General features: G+C 40.4%; 1 protein-coding gene across 1 annotated transcript; it reads left to right on the top strand.

Moving 5' to 3' along the window:
• Positions 1-149: 149 nt before the first annotated feature.
• Positions 150-19,811, top strand: ranbp1 (RAN binding protein 1). Its single transcript, XM_063074113.1, has 6 exons — positions 150-305; positions 4,040-4,176; positions 11,553-11,710; positions 13,418-13,546; positions 17,354-17,410; positions 19,256-19,811. The coding sequence occupies exons 1-6, from the start codon at positions 291-293 to the stop codon at positions 19,387-19,389; spliced, it is 630 nt and encodes a 209-aa protein (XP_062930183.1). The 5' UTR covers positions 150-290; the 3' UTR covers positions 19,390-19,811.
• Positions 19,812-21,709: the final 1,898 nt, after the last annotated feature.

Raw genomic sequence — 21,709 nt, 5'->3', positions numbered from 1 at the left:
CCATGCCTGAAAAACTGAGGTAATGCCTTCAGAAAAACAGTTTGTATTTTATATTTTCCACTGGCAAAAAAACAGAAAACAGATTTTTTGAATAGAAAAAAATGTGAATGTGTTTTGATTATGATGCTTTAAGTATGGCTTGCTTGTGATTTTTGGAGGCCAGCCTCCGGTTGCTAGGGAGGCCATATTGGACCGGGGTGAAGTGGGAGCAAAATCAAGCGCGAAAGTAAAAGAGCCGGAGCAGCTTTTTGTTGTTTGTCATCTACAATCTCACACCATCCTCCCTTAAAATGGCAGATGAGAGAGTAAGTATCCTCACCACTTCAAGCTCAGTGACTCCTTTTTTGATCCAAGTTATTATTTCTTTTATGCGCTTGACATCTTAACGTTTTTTTAAAAGTGTACCAAAGTCACGATTATGCTGGGGCTGCGGTTTTATTTATTGGAGAGGCCTCCGTTATTCGTATCGACGGTTAAGATTAATAGTACACTGGTATTTAGTCAATTACAATTTGCTCTAGTTAGTTTAAATATTTCTATACCTGTAAAATTATATATCTTGAGGCTCTTAATCTTTAATCTCGTCCAATCTCTGCAGTAAAATCCATTCCTGGTTTGGTCCACCGGTGGCCTAAATGAAGGTGAATCATTTAAAAGCCAATTAATTAAGTTTGTCGTGTCATTTTATTTTTTTTAAAAGTCATTTAGTTTTTTCCCCCGCATTTATGGAATTAGTGGGGGTCGAATACTATGCGACAGAGGTGATTTATAAGGTCTTTCTCTCCAGTTAGTCTTATAGCCCTGATGAGGTAACGTTTACTGTATGTATTAAGAGAAAAATGTGCTTCTCTCGACTTAAGAGGGCCTTTGAAAATTAAAAAATTGCAAATCTTCCCATGAGACCACACTGCCTTTTTATGTGGTGGTCTTTTTTTTAAAATAAGTGCACTTATCACTTGTGTATACGTAAAGTCGTTATGTCATCTGTGGCAGTTAAATTTCTTTCACCAGCTAATAAATAAATGTAATTTTTTAATGTAGTTAGTATCAGTGTTTTAATTTAGGGAGCTGTTGGTTTTACCAGATAATACTGAGAAATTTTCAAATCACTCTTTTTAAGCATTCTTGAATTTTGCATTTTTTTTTACCAAAGATATTGAGGGTGGTGGTACAAAACTGTGTGCATAAACTAATCTCGGCCTTGCTTCATTGAATGGGGGCATGAATTCAAAGATGTACATGCCTATTACTTCCTGTTGCTGCCTTTATATATTCCTGCCTCTTTTTTTAAAACATGTAACTTTCCGTTACATGTTTCTGCCTCATTCCATCCAGAGAAGGAAAACTACATCCTCATTAATGTTATGAGATAAGGAAGTTTAAAGGTTTTTCTTTCACTTTTTGTGTTCTTTACTACTGATGTACCTTTGTTCAAATAAAGGTCCCCTTTTAAATAGGCAGTTTTTAAGTTTCTGAATCAGGTTCACTGGCATATAGACCTTAAGACATAGGAGTAGAAGTAGGCCATTTGGCCCATCAAGTCTGCTCTGCCATTCAATCATGACTGATCCTTTCTCCCCCTCCTCAGCCCCAATCTCTGGCCTTCTCCCCTTAACGTTGATGCCGTGGCCAATCAAGAGCCTATCAATCTCTGCATTAACAAATTCCACAATTTCATCGCCCTCTGACTAAAGAAATTTCTCCACATTTCAGTTTTAAATGGACACCCCTCTATCCTGAGACTGTACCTTCTTGTCCTAGCCTCCCCCATGTTGGGAAACATCCTTTCCACATCTACTCTGTCAAAGCCTTTCACATTCAAAAGGTTGAGATGCCCCCCCCCCTAAATTTCAGTGAGTACGTGCCATTGGCCATCAAACGGTCTTCATGTGTTAACCCTTTCATTCCCAGAATGAACCTTGTGAACCTCCTCTGAATCCTTTCCAATGTCTTTCCTTTGATAAGGAGCTTAAAACTGCATACGATACTCAAGGTGAGGCCTTACCACTGCTTTATAAAGTCTCAGCATCACATCCATTGCTTTACCATGGACTCAAACTCAAACTGCTTGTTAACCTTTAAGGTTTTCCGTACAGTGACTGCACATACAGAACAATATAGCACAGGAACAGGCCCTTTGGCTCACAGTGTTGTGCTGAACCAGCTCAAAGACAAAACAAAAACACCCATTAATTCCTCCTCCATTCGCACAATATCCGTATCCCTCCATCTTCCTCACATCCATGTGCCTGCCTCTTAAAAGCTTCTAATGTATTTTGTTTCTACCACCGTACCAGGCAGCACATTCCATTCATCCATGATTCTGAGTAAAAAAAACTTGCCCGTCACATTCTCTAGGTCATGAAATTTGTTGTCTTTGCGGCAGTACAGTGCAATAATAATAAAAAAATAACAATTACACTATATTAAATAAGTAATGCAAAAAAGTAGCGAGGTAATGTTCATGGGGTTCAAATCAGAAATCGAGTGGCAGAGGGGCAGAATCATTAAGTGTGTGCCTTCAGGCTCCTGTATCTCCTTCCTGATGGTAACAATGAGAATATGGCACAACCTATTCTCCACTTAAGCCTCCTTTCCCCTGTAAATGATATTTTATTGTACAGTCTTTCTAGTAGCAAAAAGGTGTTTTTAAATTTTGGCCTTTTCAGTGCGTTCATAGATTGCTAGGTGCACCAGACTTTTTCTATGTTTTAATTGTGTTTAAGTTCCCAATCCTTGCCTAAATTGGTAGCGGTGTCATCCCATCAGTAGTTCGGAATGAGGGCAGTCTTTGTTTATTTGAACAGGTATAATGTTTGAAAATAAAACACAAATATTTGCGTACCTGGCTGTGCTCCTAAGTGATCAGAAAAGTAGTTGTTGATTCAAATTACATTTATTGTCAAAAGTATGTATGCAGTGTACAGCCCTGAGATTTGTCTTTCCACAGACAACCGTGAAACAAAGAAATACCATGGAATCTGTTCGAAGAAAACATCAAACACCCAACACGCAAAAGCAAAGAACAAATTGCGCAAACAGCAAAAAAAAGTGAAAAGCACACTGGGATTTTAAAAAGAGAAGGAAAGGTTCTGTGAAACAGCTGGTGGTAGACCAGCAATCCAGTGATCGGTGATGAGTGAAAATAAAAATTAGTCCTATAAGATCAACTGTAGAAGATCAGGGTTCAATACCCACTGCTGTCTGTAAGGGGTTTGTGCATTCTCCCCGTGATTGTGGGGGTTTTCTCTGAGTGCTCCACTTTCCTCCCACATTCCAGAGACTTGGAGTTGGTTGTGGGCATGCTATATTGGTGCTGGAAGCATCGCAACACTTGGCTGCCTCTAGCACATCCTTCGATTGTGATACAAAGCTGCATATTTCACTGAAGGTTTGGATGTACATGAGATAAAGTTCAAAGTACGTGTATGTCACCATATACAACCCTGAGATTAATTTTCTTGTGGGAATATTCAATAAATACTTGGAATAATAAACATTAAAGAATCAAGACCACACCATTCTTTAATAATGACTCCAACATTGGGAGAAATTGGTGCTTGCAGTTTTTCAAAATGTGGTAAATTGGCAGGAATCATGTGTTCTTGCCTACACATTACTGTTTTAACCGATATCAAAATTCCAAGATAGGAAGGTTGGAATTTACAACTTTTGTGTGTTATTCTTGGGATCATTACAAGGTAGTGTCCTGTAAATGTAGAGTTAAATGTTTCTGGCAACACCAGATTATTAATGCATTGTATAACAATAAATTGGATTAGATGATTAAAATTTAAAAACTGCAGATGCTTGGAGTTGCAAAATAAAAATGGAACAAGGCTGAAGAAGGGTGTCAGCCCAAACTTTCCACTGTTTATTTTTCATAGATGCTGCCTGACCTGCTGAGTTCCTCCAGTGTTTTATGTGTGTTGCTCTGGATTTCCAGCATCTGCAGACTTTCTATTGTTTATGACAAGGGTCTTTAAGTTTCGGTTTAGAAAAGAAGGCCTGTTTCAGTTATCCGTTGTATCTATTCCAGGAAGCAGGTGACCATGATGCTTCTACAGAGAACGTGAATGAAGATGCTAATCATGATCCCCACTTTGAACCAATTGTCTCTCTCCCTGAGCAAGAGGTGAAAACATTGGAAGAAGATGAAGAAGAACTTTTCAGGATGTAAGTAACTAAAACAGTAAGTTTGCATATTGTGCCTGCAACCACCTCAATATGATTTGTACAGGTAGCAGTTTCTTGCTTTCGTAGCATGGTGTCTTGTGCTGTGTAGGTGGTTTAATTTGCCTACTTCTGGACTTCATTGGAAAGGTAGATTCACTTCTTTTGTGCCCTACTTTTCTTCTAGTCTTGATTTCCAGGTGCCTTCCTGTTTTCCTCAGACAAGTGTTTGATCTTGAATCATAATTTTGGTTTGTGACAGTATGAAAATGGTAGCTTAAAATACTTGAACCACTTTTTGAAAATGTAATCACTGCTGTTTCTATTTTGAAACCTTAAAGGCCAATGTGTACATAGCAAGATCCTACAAAAACTGAGAAGAATAATTCATCAATTTGTTTTAATAGGATTTTTTAAAAATCAAATTGAATTTAATTCTAATCATTCAAACATTCATGAATACAGCCGAACAAAACTGTGTTCCTTTGGGGCCAAGGTGCAAAACATACACAGCACATACAAAATAGCGAGCAAAAAGAAATCAGATATACAGCCCAAGTCCCTGAGCGTTTGTACAGTTCTGGGCAGTGTGCAAAAGAGGGAAACAGGCCTGTGGTTTTATTATTATGGTTAATAAAGTACTTGGTAATAACGTGGTAAATATAATGGCCAAGGCCCTGGGTGAGCACCCTACTCTTTGTAGAGAGGACCTCACTTCATAGATCAACCAAACATTGGCATTGTTCGTTCACCTGTAGAGTGTATTAACTGTGTGCTGTTTGGCTCTAAATTGGATTATAGCTTTAAGCCAAAATCTACTTGATTTTCGGTGAAAGTTGCCACTGAGCTAAGGCAAAGGAGTAAAGGAAAATTCTTGAGGACTCACTGACTTTTTGATTTTTTTAGCTGGAGATTAGTCTTAATTTAAGACCACATCTCACTAATGCATTATCTAATTGTATTATAAATGTGAGAAAATCTGCAGTGCTGGAAATTCAAAATAGCACACACAAAGTGCTTGAGGAACTCAGCAGTTCGTGTAACATCTGTAGAAAAGAAGAAGGGTCTTGGCCTGAAGCATCTATTGTTTACTCTTTTCCAAAGATGCTGCCTGACCTGCTGAGGGTTCTTGCCTAACTGCATCCTGTGTACAGTTGTGAGTGCTTCTTAATAATACGTAAGGAACAGGTAATGCTACAACATATATTTCTGGATAAGTTTTGTGGGTATGTGGGTATCATAGTAGGTTAGACATTGCAGGGTGAGGGATGCATGCAAGTAGGTGAATTTTAAATGTAAAGACTGGTGAATCTTCCCAATGTTGGCTAACATGTAACATACTTATTAACTGTCCATTACGCTGCTGGCGTTTAGCACTGAAGGTAAAGGACCAGTGGACTCCTCTCAGTCTGGCCTCTACCCTTTGACCTGTTTGGCATGGGTGACCCTACCAAGAGCCAAAGCATAAAGCCCTAACTCGAGCCAACATAGCTCTCAGGGTCATTGAGGCACACAAGCCTCCAAATTGTACAACAAGCTTGTGGTCCTCTTGGAGGAACATATGACTGATGGGTAAATGAGTTGTTGGGGTTGGGATACGGGTAAGAGCTGAGAGCTTTGGATGATCTTCAGGATGTATAAATTGTTGAGTTACTGAGTAGCCAATGTCAGCAGCTGTCTTCAGGAAGGTGGTTTATGAGCTTAAAGAACATCATTCAGAATTGCAAAGAATGATGTGATTCCAAACTGTCTTGGGCAGTGGCTGAGAAAGAGGATGAAATCTGTGGATAGAGACAGATTTTGTTATGGTGGGGTGAGATCAAAGGTGACTGGTGGTCTGATGTAGCCGTTGGTCTTCCTAACATTTAAATGGAGGAAATTTTAAATTTGAATAAGCACAGGCGCCATTGAATCTCTGGATTTGTTGAATACAGATAGATTTGGGGTTGCATGATTTAGGATGATGCTGAGTCATTGGTTTAGGATAGTATTGTAAATCATCGGTAATGGAGCAGGAAGAGATAGCTTTTTATAATCTTCTCCAGCTGACTGGATAACATTCGAGCCATTTGAATGTTGGATAGGAGCTGTTGAAGGATAATGATGTCACTTTGCAGTAAAGGATGATCTGACATGTGAAGGGTCAAAATTTATTGGGGGCACAAAAGTTAGTGATTATATAAAGTTTAAAGAAAATAGATATAGGAACAGATGCTTAGTTCTTCTGATAGGTGATTTCCTATGTGACTGATACCTGAGTCCTGATGAAGGGTCTCTGCTTCAAACACCGGCTATTTACTCCCCTTTCTGTAGATGCTGTCTGCCCTGCTGAGTTCCTCCAGCATTTTGTGTGTTGCTCTGGATTTTCAGCACCTGTAGACTTTTTTCGTGCCCGCAAATTATTTTGAGGCACCGTTTTATTTGCATTTGTTGAATGATCCACGGGTGTATTCTTGTGCCTTAAACCTGAGTTTGGCTCTTTACATTTCCAATGATGTGTCATGTTAATGAAACAATGCTTCTCTTCCTTCAGAAGTGGAATAATTTGCTGCTGCTTTTGTTTTCTTGAGCTTTTTGTAAACGATTCTGTAATGTTCTTGACAGAACATTTGAATACACTGGGGGGGGGGCTTCTACACAAGATCGAAGTAAGTTGCAGAAACTTGTAAAGTTAGTCAGCTAGAATCTGCAGTATCCAAGACACCTTCAAGGAGTGGTGCCTTAGGAAGGCGTCCATCATCAAGGACCCCCACCACCCAGGAAAAGCCCTCTTCTCATTGTTACCATCGGGAACAAGGTACAGAAGTGTGAAGACACACTCAATGATTCAGGAACAGCTTCCTCCCTCTGCCATCTGATTTCCAAATGGAGATTGAACCCATGAACACTATTTATTTAGTTTAATAGATGTATGTTTTCTGTCATTCAGTTTTTTTCTCCTATTTATTATGTATTGCATTGTGTTGCTGCCGAAAGTTAACGAATTTCACATTGTATGTGAGTAATACTAAACCTGATTGGGTTGCAGTACCTAACAACAAATTATTATTGTACTGACTGGTTATGTAGATACAATGGATGCTGTAACTAAAGTTTAAAAGTACTCTGATTCTAAGTACTCATTTCTTATCAAGGCCTGTGTACAAATGTCAAATGTCATACAAATCTATTTTTGAGTAATTGTTTTCAATGTCTGCTGGATGAAAGGTCTCCTTTGCAGCTGAGAGCTATTGTTCTGAAGCACGAAAGAGATTGAGTCAAAAAGTGTAGGTCGTGATCACTTTGGTGGGGAAAGTGCTCTTAATATCAATTCGTGAACTGCTATGAATTTGACAAAAAGGTCCTGTTCAGTTTCAATGTTCCCATTATCTTTTGCAGTTCTGATTAGTGTAGTTACCAGTCTTGTTTGCTGTGGTATTGTCAAGCGGTTATACAGTATTTGCCTATTCCAAGTGGTTATCCAGAAAAATAAAGGACTGTGTCTGATGCAGTTGGCAATTGAGATTCTTCAGGAGAAACACTTCCATATAATAGCACAGGCCTTTGCAGTCATAAACTGGTACTTTCCTCTACACATCCAGTTAATAATTTGCTTTCAAGTTCCCATTTCCTCTGAAATATACAGTAACATTCCTGAATGTGTGGTTTTGTTCATGTTTGTTCCAGCCCACCAATAGTTTTGGTGCTGGTATAACTGGGAGAAACAAGCTGGACTTACACTTGTGTGATAGTTCTCAGGCTCAGAATCCTGATCTTCCACAGTTGATCTTGTGTGACTAGTTTTTAGGGGCACCGGCACGATAGCTTTACAGTACTGGCAACTCGGGTTCAATTCCCACTGCTGCCTGTAAGGAGTTTATATGTTCTCCCCATAATGCATGGGTTTCCTCCCAAAGACATAGCGGTTAGTAGATTGATTGATCATTGTAAATTGTCCTGTGATTAAGTTGGATTAAATCGGAGGATTGCTGTGTGGCATGGCTTGAAAGGCCAGAAGGCCTATTCTGTGCTGTATTTCAATAAATAAATAAAATTCCAAAGTACTTTACAGCCAATGGGGTACTTTTGAAGTTGGTGTTGTAATTTAGGAAGTTCAGCAAAGAGCTACGTCCAACTTTCTCCCAAGAACAGCAGTAATCATTTTCTTTTTGTGTTTTATTAGTTTATTGAGTAATATCAGTGATGATACCCGTGATAATTCTTTTAAAAAAAAAAGTCCCTTTCCACCTCCATTGAACCTGCCCTCGCCTACATCTGTTTCTCACGCCTCTGCCCTCATAACAGGGATAGGAATCCCCTTGTCCTTACCTACCATTCTACGAGCCTCCATATCCAGCATGTCATTCTGTGTAAAATCCACCATCTCCAACAGCATCCCACAGTTATGCCCATTTCCCCCACCCCCTCAAACTCTGCTTTCCATAGGGATTGCTCTCTGTGACTCCTTTGTCCACACGTCCCTTTCTACTGATCTCCCTCCTGGCACTTAGCCCTGTGACAAGTGCTATGTTTCCCCTATACCTCCTCTTCCACTAGCATTCAGCAACCCAAGCAGTCCTTCCAGGTGAAGTGACACTTCCCCTTCAAGTCACTCAGTTATCTATTATATCAGGTGCTCCCCGTGAAGCCTCTATGTCAGCGAGACCTGATGCAGATTGAGGGACCACTTTGAGTACCGTAGCTGTCTGCCACAAAAGCCAGGAACTCCAGGTGACTACCCATTTCAATTCAACTTCCAATTCCCATTCTGACATGTCTATCCATGGCCTCTTTTACTGTCATGATGAGGCCAAACACAGGCTGGGTGAGTAACATCTCATTCTGTCTGGGTAGTCTCCAATCTTATGGCATTTCTCTGACTTCTGATTGTTTCTCACCTCCCTCTGGTTCTCTTCCTCTTTCCCTTCCTTCCATAGTCCACTCCTATTGGATCCCTCCCTTTTCTTACATAAATTTTGCTTTGTGTGTTTATTTTTGTCTAATGCATTAGTGTCAACAGAAAGGAGCAAATTTTAAATTCCCAAACATTAATTTTCCCCCAAAAATTATATATTACAGAGAAATGTTTGTATTTAGAATAACATTAAGTAATAACCACTTTTCAAATAAAAACTTGATTACTTTGTAGATATGTAGCCTACTGCATGATTAAACAAAAATAACAAGCAGGATGCTAATAAACCAATGACATAACAGGTTGAATGAACTAAACTGGTTAACTGAAGCAGAAGCAGGTGTAGCAGGAAACAAACTGAGCAAAGGACAATAAAACTAAAAGGTGAAGGTGAGCCAGATGTGACAGTTTAACCTTCAAATGATCGATTCTTACACCATGACAAGAGTGAACACAGCAACAAGACACGAGGTGGTCATCCTGCATCAGCAAGGTCACTCCCAAGCAGAAATAATTCAGCAGATAGGGGTTTCAAGATATGCTGCCCAAGCTCAGAAGCACAAAGAAACAGGCAAGTTTGAGGACCAGAAGCGCAATGGTTGCCCACGGAAACTGAGTTCAAGACGAAAGGCACCAAACTAGTGTCCCTTCTAAAGGAAGAAGTCCAGCGCTACTGTCAGCTCTAAACTCACAGAAACCGGTGGAAGCCAAATACACTGCTCAGTCCGGAGAAATCTTGTCAGAAGTCATCTTCATGGAAGAGTTGCTGCAAAAAGCCATTCCTCAAGTGGAAACAAAGCCAAGAGACTTGCCTGTGCACAAAACACAGACTGGGGTGCTGAACAGTGGCAGCAGGTGCTCCGGACTGATGAGTCAAAATTTAGAATTTTTGCCTCAAACAGGTCTGTAGAAGAGCTGGAGGGTGCAACATAAATGAGTCTGCAGCCAACAGTGAAGCACAGCAGAGGTTCCGTGTAGGTTGAGAGCTGCATTTCTACATATGGAGTTGATCTGGTCAAAATTAATGGAATCGTAATTGCTGAGAAATACAAGCATTGCCATCAGGGAGGTGTCAGATGGTCCTATCTTCATTCTGCAGCAGGACAATGACCCTCAACACATGGCCAATGTCATAAAGAATTGTTCTGCATAGTGTGGTCTCCAGAGCCCTGATCTCAACATCATTAAAGCTGTCTGGGATTACCTGGAGAGGCAGAAGCAAGCAGGACTGCCAAAGTCTGCAGAAGAACTGTGGCTGGTTCTCCAGGATGCTTGGAACAGCCTACCAGCCAGTTTTCTTAAAAAACTGCACAACACTTTACTGAAAAGAATTGATGCGGTTTTAAATGCAAGGGGTGGTCACAATGTGCCCAAAGCTTTTACACAGTACTATATTCCCTCCCAACTTCTTACTTCAGATTCCCCACCTTATTATTTTGGCTTCTTCCCCCTTCCTTTCCAGTCCTGATGAAGGGTCACATGGACTGTATTCCCTCTCTAGATGCTGCCTGGCTTGCTGAGCTCCACCGTTTTGCATTTTATGTGTTGCTCATGATTTCCGGCATCTGCTGAATCTGTTGTGTCTGTGCCACCAGGGATCAACCTTCCTCATGGTCAAATATTTCCCTGCAACTCATGGACCTGACAGGGTAATTGATCTTATTTAGGTAGTGAGCTTCTGTATTGTTTCAGTACAGATTTTTCTAAAGTGCTGCTTAAATCCACAGCTATCTGATGAGGAGATATGGGCATTAACTCCTAATCATTTAAAGATTAAAATATATGTATTTAGATATTTGGGTTTTAAACTGTAAGACTTCTGGGCAAGCTATCCAAGTTTTATCTTTAATTGCCTTCAAATATTCTGTATCAAAATGGAAATAGTGTGAAACCAAGAAATTCAAATGCCTTGCGTTCCAAATATTCAAGTCAGCTATGTTGAACTGACCAAGACTTACTCCCTTTTGTCTTGGCATCCACCAAACATACATTTCCTTGGGAATTTTCTGTTCTTGTTTGTTAGGAGCCCATCAGACTCATTGCACTGAACACTTTTACCAAATTGCAGTCGATCTGGGGGGGCAATTTGCTGATGTTTTACTTGCGTTGTTGTGGCTGAAGTCACCAGGGGACACTGAAGCTGGTGATTGATACAAAGGTCTTTATTCTGCACAACAAGCAGGCCTGCTGATACAATATTACATCACATTTTATGTTAAAGAACAATGTTAAGAACGGGACAATTTCTAAGTTACAATGCATTCATAATGCTTCCTTTGAATTGCACATAATTTCAAACATCTTCACACCAACACACCCAAAGTGAGTGTTAATCACTGCTGTCACTGAGCTGCATTCATGCTATGTTGCATAACTCCAGAATATGCCCTAACAATGTCTTTCATGAAGTAGATGTGACTGCTAAGTGTTTGAAAAAGCTGGAAGCAGGATTTAAAATGTCCTAATTTTGTTTTTATTTCACCAGGCGTGCAAAACTCTTTAGATATGCCTCTGAGAATGACCCCCCTGAATGGAAAGAACGAGGAACTGGGGATGTGAAGTTGCTGAAGCACAAGGAAAGGGGAACAATACGCCTCCTCATGAGAAGAGATAAAACTCTCAAAATCTGTGCAAACCATTATCGTACGTTACACAAATTTCATGTGTTTGCCCTTAGCAGTTGTAAATCATTTAAATTTTTCTTGGAAATTTAGATTTCTTCCTATGCTAGTATTTCATCCTTGCAAATATTTGTTCAATGAGTTGATTAACCCTGTGAGGCACTCGTATCTTGTGCGTGTTGTGAATTTGAGGGGCTGTTTACTTTCGCTCTTGAAGAAGAGTTACTTCTCTTGTTGGTTTTACTTAGATAGTATTAATCACGTCCATGGATCCCACAAAGTTGCAGTGCAAATTGATATGGTGTGGTGTATTGACAAGGTCAACACTTAGCCAGATTTATGCAGTTTCCTATTGCCTTCTGATTGCACTTGAAAGCATGCATGACTCAAATGAAAACCAGATTATTTTAAACACAAAATACTCTGCAGATGCTGGGGTCAAAGCAACACTCACAACACGCTGGAGGAACTCAGCAGGTGGGGCAGCATCCGTGGAAACGATCAGTCGATGTTTCGGGCCGGAACCCTTTGTCAGGACTGAAGAGGGAAGGGGCAGAGGCCCTATAAAGAAGGTGGGGGGGAGAGGGGGGGAAGGAGAAGGCTGGTAGGTTCAACTATTCCTTCTTCACCTTTCCTGCCTATCACATCCCTGCTTCCCCTCCTCCACCCCTTTATCTTTCCCCTTACTGGTTTTTCACCCGGAACACACCAGCCTTCTCCTTCCCACCCTCCCCCCACCTTTATAGGGCCTCTGCCCCTTCCCTCTTCAGTCCTGACGAAGGGTTCGGGCCCGAAACATTGACTGATCGTTTCCACAGATGCTGCCTGACCCGCTGAGTTCCTCCAGCGTGTTGTGAGATTATTTTAAATTATGCTGGATTTAACAGTTGAACGTCTGCAAAGTTTTCCACATTGATACATTTTAAAATGGCGCACGCAATTGGGGCAATAAGATCTCTGGTGGAACAAAGCGCTGGCTCGAATTGAGAAGCCGTTATTTAAAAGTGGGTTATTTACCTCTTTACACTTTGCTGTCTAAAATTGAGGAATTCTCCTTTGGACTAAAATGAAGTCTGCTGCTCTGGCATGACTTATTTTTTATTTATTTTTAACATTTACAGCAAAAAAAAAATTGTTCAGCTAGTTCAAGTAGTGGCTCCCAGTTACGCCGTTGGTGCTTCGGGCAACAGTGAAGGTCCTCCATCTCTCTCTCTGTCCTTGGGCATCTTCTCTATTGTGCCCAGGTGTGGTTCAGCCTGTACAGTATGGCGCCAAATTGTCTTTTGTCTCCCACAATTCATCTGCCCTTCAGGAGTCCAATGAAGTGCTTTCTTGTTGGTTGAGTTGGCCTCTCTTCTCGTCACATGCCCAGTCCATCTCCACAGTTTCCTCATGATGATTGTGATGTGTCCTCTTGATGACACTGAAGGAGTAGGGCGTTGTTGGAGATTTTCCTTGGCCAGAAAATTACAGAGGATTTTTTGGAGGCTCATAGTATGGAATGACAATAGCTTGGCAAGGTCATTCTGTATCATGCGCCAGCATTCTGACCCATACAAGAGTGTGGACAGAACACAGTTCTGGTACATCTTCATCTTGGTGTAGACCCTTTAGTTGGTTGATCCCCATTTGTTGCCCGTGATAAGATAACTGCCAAATGAGGTTTTCTTTTTGTGTGTGTGAGACAAGCAAGTTGTTCTAATGTATTTTCATTGATTTTTATTCCTAGTTACACCTTCCATGGAGCTAAGGCCTAATGTTGGTAGTGACCGGGCATGGGTGTGGAATGCTCCCGCTGACTTTGCAGATGAGGAACCCAAACCTGAGCTTCTGGCAATCCGATTCTTGAATAAGGAAAGTAAGTATTAGATTTTACTGTCTCTATGAATTTTAAACCTGTAACACAACTGTTAATCAACAATGTAGATTCGGTTTTATTTATCACACATGCATCAAAACATGCCGTGATAGACATCTTTGTGTCAACAACCAAACATGGTCTGAATCTATGCTGGGGACAACTTGCAAAGTCGCCATGCTTCAGGCACCAACGTAACATGCCCACTACTTAGTAACCCATCTGTATTTGGAATGTGGGAGGAAACTGCAGCACACAGAGAAAGCCCATGTGATCTCAGGACAAATATCACCATCATTATGTGCTTTGTCGTATCAGGTGCGTGAACGTGGTCCATAACCATGATTTTTCTTGGCAAATTTTTTAACTGAAGTGGTTTGCCATTGCCGCCTCCTGGGCAGTGTATTTGCAAGATGGGTATTATCAATATTTATTGATAATTACCCAGCCATTATCAGTATTCTTAAGAGATTATTTGGCGTCTGTGGTCGCATAAGCAGGACTTGTGCTATGCACCAGCTGCTCATACGACCATCCAGCACCTGCTCCATGGCTTCACATGACCCTGATCCAGGAGGGTGGGGGTGGGGAGGGTGGCTAACCAGGTGCTACACCTTGCCCAAGGGTGACTTGTAGGCTAGGGGAGGGAAGAGGCACCTTATACCTCCTTTGGTAGAGATGCATTTCTACCCTGCCACTCGGCGAATATAGAAATTCCTCAAAGATGGCAGTGGGAATTGACCCCTAATCATTGGCACTGTAAAGCACAGCATTAACTGCTATGCCACCATGCCTTTCTTCTCCCCCCCGCCCCCCAAACAGAGAGAATGTGCTGGGGACAGACAGCCCACAAGTGTTACCACATATTATGGCTCCAACATAGCACACCCACAATGTTCCATAGAACAACAGAGATGGCAACGACAACAAATACAAAATAAAATGAAAACAACCCCCTTTCTCATCCCTCCTGCACACATTCAAGCAAGAAAATACGACCAGTCCTGCACACCGCTATACAGCACCAGTGGTGGTGCAGCATTTCCCTTACTGGGCTAGTAACTTAGAGTTCTGGACAAATAGTCCACAGAGTTTTGAGTTTACATTCTGTTGCTAAGTTTGGTTAATAATTATGAAGCTTTAAAAAATCAAATTGGTGATGATCTGAGGTGCAAAGGGACTTGGGAGACCAATGCAGGATACTTGTATATGGAACAATATAGGACAAAGCCAGCATGGTTTCCTTAAGGGAAAACCTTGCTTGAGAGGAGATTACAGGTAGGATGGATAAAGGGGATGCAGTGGATGTTGTATATTTGGACTTTCAGGAGACCTTTGACAAGTTGCCACACATGAGACTGCTTACCAAGTTAAGAACCCATGTCATTACAGGAAAGTTGCTGGCATAGTTAGAGCATTGGCTGATTAGTAGGAGACAGTGAGTGGGAATAAAAGGATCCTTTTCTGGTTGGCTGCCAGTGACTAGTGGTGTTCCACAGAGGTCAGTGTTGGGACCACTTCTTTATGATGGAATAGATGGCTTTGTTGCCAAGTTTACAGATGATACAAAGATTGGTGGAAGGGCAGGTATGTTGCAGAAGGACTCAACCAGATTAGGAGAATAGCAAATGAAATACAATGTTGGAAAATGCATGGTCATGCACTTCGGTAGTAGAAATAAATTATTTCTACTATTTTCTCAATGGGGGATCTCCAAAAATCTGGGATGCAGAGGGACTTGGGAGTCATTGTGCAGAACACCTTAAAGGTTAACTTGCAGATTGAGTCGGTGGTGAAGAAGGCAAATGCAATGTTAGCATTAATTTCAAGAGGTCTAGAATACGAGGGCAGGAGTGTGATGCTAAGGCTTTATAAGGTACTGGTGAGGCCTCACCTTGAGTATTGTGAATGGTTTTGGGCTCCTCATCTAAGGAAAGATGTGCTGCCATTGGAGAGAGTTCAGAGAAGGTTCACAAGGATGGCCCCAGGAACAAAAGGGTTATCGTACGAGGAACATTTGATGGCTCTCAGTCTATACCCACTGGAATTTAGAAGGGTGAGGAGTTTCTCGTTGAAACCTTTTGAATGTTGAAAGGCCTAGACAGAGTAGATGTGGAAGGATTATTCCGATGAGGGCGTCTAGGACAAGAGGGCACAGTCTCAGGATAGAGGGGCATCCATTTAAAACAGGTGCTGAGAAACTTCTTTTAGCCAGAGTGTGGTGAATTTGTGGAATTTATTACCACAGGTGGCTGTGGAGGCCAGGTCGTTGAGTATATTTGAGACAGCTTGATGGGTTCTTGACTGGACAAGGTATCAAAGATTATGGGGAGAAAGCTGAGGAGGGAAAAAAATTATCAGGCATGATTGAATGGCAGAACAGATTTGATGGGCCAGATGGCCTAATTCTGCTATGTCATATTGTGTTAAGTGATGTTCATATTGGTTTACTATTGTCACGTGTACCAAGGTACAGTGAAAAGCTTGTCAAAGTATCAGTCTGTATGCCATGCACAACCCAGAGTGTGTCTTCCCTACAGACAACCACGAAACAAAACCCTTCAGAGAAAATAATTAAATCCCATGCGCAAAAAGAACACATTGCGCAAACAGCAACAAAAAATGAGCAAATAACACAAAATCAAGAGTCCATGCATATTCAGTTCAGCTCGGTTCATATCTGCAGGCTACCCCCATCCAAAATACCCCATAATAGCAAAATAGTGTTGCATACCGTTTATGCAGATCAAATTATTAACAGTATTTTCAGCTGGAATAAGGTAAAACAATAACAATGCAGAGTAAGTGTCATTGTTACCTATACCATTTTAAGCAGCATGTCAATCTATAGATGTCAACAAAGCATGACTTGTGTTATGTGCTCAATCTTGGGCAGAAACACTGTTTATTAACTAATCATCACATTGTAAATATAAAGAAATTTAAAATGAGATTTCACTGAGCTGATGGTAAACAGTGGAAACAGAGAAAGCTGCAGACTTTGAAGTTCAAGCAGTTGGTCTTTGATCTGAGTAACTTCCTTAGGAAAATAGTTAATCACAAGACACAAGAGCAGAATTAGGGCCATCGAGTCTGCTCTGCCATTTCATCATGGCTGATCCATTTTCCCCCTCAGCCCCAGTCTCCTGCCTTCTCCCCGTGTCCCTTCATGCCCTGACTATTCAAGGGTCTGTTTGCATCTGCCTTAAATTATACCCAATGGCCTATCCACATCTGCTTATAGCAATGAATTCCACAGATTCACTGCCCTCTGGCTAAAGTTCTTCCTCATTTCTATTCTAAATGGATGCCCTTCTATTGAGGCTGTGTCCTCTCTCTGGTCTTAAACCCCCTCACTGTAGGAAACATCTCCACACCCACTCTATCGAGGCCTTTCAATATACGATAGGTTTCATTGAGGTCACCCATCATTCTTCTGAATTCCAGTGAGATGAGGCCCAGAGCCACCAAACACTTCTCAAAAGACAAGTCTTTCAATCCCTGAACCACTTTCATGAACCTCCTTTGAATCCTCTCCAGTGTCAGCACATCTTTTCTTGGAGAAGGAAGTTAACACCATCAAGATTTTTGAATTGACTGGAAACTTTCTGAATTCAGCAAATCAGTGGTGCTTTAAAAATTCTTACTTGGGTGTTGGTGAGTTTCCAGGAAGTGCTACTCGGTAATGAGACTCCTGCAGTACATTGTTAATCTTTATACTGTATATGTTACCTACTTAATATATTTCAAAAGTTTATTGCTTTAAACAAAAGCTTTGCACTGTAGATTTCTTTTTTCATTTATTAGATGCGCAGAAGTTTAAGGCAAAGTTTGAAGAATGCAAAGAGAAGATGAAACTAAAGGGTAATACACCTTTTTAATTGCAACATGTGCAATATATTTATTAGCCATAAATTATGCATTGAGAACTTAAAGATTTATTAAAAGTGTTGACAGTTTTCATTTAAATTGAACTTTCACAAAATCAAATGTTTAATCTTATTAATTTGTTTTGAAGTTGTGATTTATAACATTTATAAGCGTGAATGTATGGTTGGACAAGATTCCAAGGTCCCTTATCGTGTTGTATTTGTTGTAAATTTCATAATCTTGGAATGATCTGTCTGGGGAGCGGGGAGCAAAAGAAAACAGAAAATGGGAATCTAATATAAAAACCAAAAATACCCAGCAGATTGGCAGCATCTGTGGAAAGAGAAATGGTCCTAAAATTTCTGGTCATCTCTTTAAAATTGCCACACACTTTTCCGTGTCTGATCAGAAATGAATTAACTTTGAATCGTACTTTCTATCATTCTAGAACTTAAGTTAATGCACATTGTAATCTAAAAGGTAAATCTGGTTTTGAAAGTGTGTTGAGACTGTTACTAAGATAAAATTGAAATACACAGATATTATTCCAATTTGACTATTTGCAGGTTTCTGTCCTTATTGATATAAAGATAGTCTTTCAATGTTTCAAACAGTGCAATTTAAAGACTTTTAATTGGTCATTTTAAGTGACATACTTCACTAGCTCTTTATCCTTGTGCCAATTTTATAATCTGTAATTTCCTATGTGCTCATGGGGAGTGATATTTTTCTTCCTCTTCTGCACCCGCTCACACTTCGCCATTTTGTAAATTAAAATTGAAAACAATGAACTAGTGCTTTTTTAAGAAAATCCAGGCTTTTCTGTAGCCAAAAGAACAGTGACTGCTTACTGTATTCAGGGGTTTGGAATAAAGGAGCCAGTGGATCTGGGAGATGGGTATGCACAAGTTTGTTGAAGATTATCAACAAACCTGAGAAAGTCTGCAAATGCTGGAGGAACTCGGTAGGTCAGGCAGCACCTATGGAAAGGAATAAACAGTTGGTGCTGTGGGCTGAAACCCTGCATCAGTTTGCCCAGTGACTCATTTTGTCTGGGTAGCCTCCAACCTGGCAGCATGAACATCAATTTCTCTAACTTCCAGTGATTTATTGTCCGTCCCCCGTCCCCCCCATTCCCTATACTGGCTCCCCTCTTAATCCTTCTCTTTTCATATGCTCATCACCTCCCTCTAGTGTTTCTCTCCCTTCCCCTACCCCCCAGCTTATTCTGACTCCTGCCTTCTTCCTTTCCAGTCCTAATGAAGGATTTCAGCTCAAAACATCGACTGCTTATTCATTTCCATAGTTGCTGCCTGACCTGAGATCCTCCAGCATTTTGTATTTGTTGCTCTATCGAAATTACATCGTTCCTGTAGTCGTGATATCCATAAATGCTTCACAGCCTGTGAATGACTTGAAAAGTAGTTCATCTGTGAGCAAACAAGATAACCATTGGCCTTCCTCTCTGCTTTTGTGCTGTCTAGTTATGCAGAGGCACATACTTTCTGTTTAGTAATCTTACTGTATCCACCAGTTATTACCTCTCAACCATCAGGCTCTTGAACCAGAGGGGATAGCTTCACTCACCCCAACATTGAACTGCCACACAATGTATAGACTCTTCCTCTCATGTTCTCGATGGTTTTTTTTTTATTTGCAGTGTTATCTTTTACACATTGGTTATTTGTCCATCTTGAGAGCAGTCTTTCATTGATTCTCTGTGTTTATTTGTATTTACTGAATGCCCACAAGAAAAATTAATCTCTGGGTCGTATATGGTGATGTACCTGTACTTTTACTTTGAACTTTGAGCAACCAATTTTCATTGTTTCTTATTAGGTAACAATGAAAGTGCAGATAAAGTTGCTGAAAAGCTAGAAGAATTGTCCGTTAAGGAGGATAACAAAGAATCTACCAAAGAGGAAGAACGTGAGAAGAAGGAAGGGACCAGTGAAAAAACTGAAGCAAATTAATTAATCCTGGTCCTTGTTTTCCCTTTCCTTTTTTTTACAGCAGACTGTAATGAACTGGGTTTGGACACAGGTGAGCCCTTTACCAGGCTCTTGCCCTGTGGTCCCAAATTGGTTATGAAGACACAGTACCTTCAGAGAAAGTCATTCCTCAGTCATCAACCACCATTAATGTGCTAATGTATTCCTCGGTGAAAATTTTTGGAGTGTTAACTACTGCCTTATCTATTTACAGTCTTCTGAGAGGATAATTTAAATCTATTGCTTTAATTCCTGAAAATTGGTGACCATAACATGCTTTACAGTGTATGACTGACTTTAAAAAAAAAAAAATTTGTTTTGTGAATGAGACTTAATGTCAGAATTCCCGCATCGGGTAGCAGATGGTTTATAACCAAATAAAATTCAGTTAAGTTGTACATGGAAAAAAAAAGAACTCTTTAGGTTTTTTATTATTATTTTTACCCGGTAATGGTTCTGGGCCAAGTATGCCACCAATGCTGTAAGATTACATTTAAGATTTTTTTAAATTTTTACTCTTTTTGTTCCCCATCTAAATTGGTAACTGACAGATTACACAATAGAAAGATTAGTGGCAAGTTCATTTCGATATAGTTTTGTATCCTGAGAACTAGAGGAGAATCTTAGACATTTCCCTCGTAACTTAACCGTGCTTGGTTAGAGTATGCCAATGAGAGAGTGGTGAAGCTGCAGGAAACCATTACCGTGCCAACATCCATTGGTTGGATTTGGTTTTTTTGCCAGTGACATCCCAAGGTGTGTGGGGGGGTGGGGGAAGGAGTTGTAAACTAGTACAGGTCCAATGCTATCAGATCTTAAAAACTGACACCAAATCTTGTCTGATGGTAATAATATAATGCACAAGTAATGTAAGTGAAGAGGAGTGATGCTGGTAGTTTCAGTGGCCAACTTTTTATCTTCCTGCTGGCTACAGCTAAGCTGTTGGTACGTAGCAGAATCTATAATACTAGCCGTACAATTGGCATGCACATCGTTAGTAACACAGGCTTTACCTACAGAAAAGATTGTTCAATTTGAAAGAGCTTGTTCTGATAAGTATGCATTTGCTTGCCATGGACCACAAACATTTGTGTATAATCCTGTTACTGCTGGAATGAACAAACCATCTTAATCTACTGTTTTGTAATGGGGAAACTTATAAATTGTTGAAAATTGATACTCTCGTTAGGAAATTTGCAATAAAGGTTTTTGCGAACAGCATGCAGTGCAAAGATGTTTTATAGGTTGCTTCAGTTTTTTTGTTTGCTTCCACCATCAAGCTACATTTTCAGGGAGAGTTTTTCCCATTGCTCGTGATCTTTGGCTTTTTTAACATTTAAGCCTACTTGGGTTTTCCCAATATTGATTGATTGTATCTCACTGTCAGAGGACAAATCAGAGCTACACTCAGTGGCCACTTTATTAGGTACCGGAGTGCTGCTGTAGCCCACCCACTAGTTCGACATAGTGTGCATTCAGAGATGCTCTTCTACACACTGCTGTTGTAACGTGATTATTTGAGTTACTGTGAGTCAGCCTAGCCATTTTTCTCTGACCTCTTTCATTCACTAACAAGGCATTTTCACCCATAGAGTGGCCACTCACTGGATGACTTTTATTTATCGCACCTTTCTGTGTAAACTAAAGATTTGTGCATAGAAACCCCAGGAAGTCAGCAGTTTCTGGGATTCTCAAACCACCTCATTCGGCATCAACAATCATTGCGTGGTCAAAGTCATGTAGGCCACATTTCTTCCCCTTTCTGATGTTTGATCTGAATAACTGAACCTCTTAACCATGGCTGTATGCTTTTATGCATTGAGTTGCTGCAGTATAATTGGCTGATCAGATTTTACATTAACGAGCAGGTGTACCCAACAGTGACTATTGAATGCAGGTCTTCATTCTTCAGTCCTGCTGGTGAAAAGTAGGACCATTACCTGTTAATTTGTATATGTTTGCATAAAAATTTCTGTTGTTAACATTTTCAGCATTACTCAAATACATTGGCCTGCTTCGCACAGCTTCTCTGAAATATCTTCAGTTCTTAGTGGTGTCCAATCACCTGCATCTAAGTAGTAGATGGACTCCATTTAAAAGGAATGTGAAGAGCCAGCTGCATCCTGCTGGGAAATTAATTAAGGAGTTCTGTATGAATTTAAGAATGTCTTCAAGCTTTAGATGTTTAAACAGCATTATGGTTAGAGTTTCAGGCTACAGTGATCAGAATCAAGTTTAATATCACCAGCATATGTCATGAAATTTAACTTTGTGGCAGCAGTACAATGCAATACTTGATAAA

The sequence above is a fragment of the Mobula hypostoma genome, chromosome 21 (genome assembly GCF_963921235.1).
Source record: "Mobula hypostoma chromosome 21, sMobHyp1.1, whole genome shotgun sequence".
Classification (NCBI taxonomy): domain Eukaryota; kingdom Metazoa; phylum Chordata; class Chondrichthyes; order Myliobatiformes; family Myliobatidae; genus Mobula; species Mobula hypostoma.
This window is presented reverse-complemented; position numbering and strand designations above follow the sequence as displayed.

Bases quoted from the DNA above. Each gene is read 5' to 3' on its own strand.
- ranbp1 (XM_063074113.1), top strand. The intron at 4,177-11,552 runs GTAAGTAACTAA...TTATTTCACCAG, and splicing joins GAAGAAGAACTTTTCAGGAT to GCGTGCAAAACTCTTTAGAT. The intron at 17,411-19,255 runs GTAATACACCTT...GTTTCTTATTAG, and splicing joins AGAGAAGATGAAACTAAAGG to GTAACAATGAAAGTGCAGAT.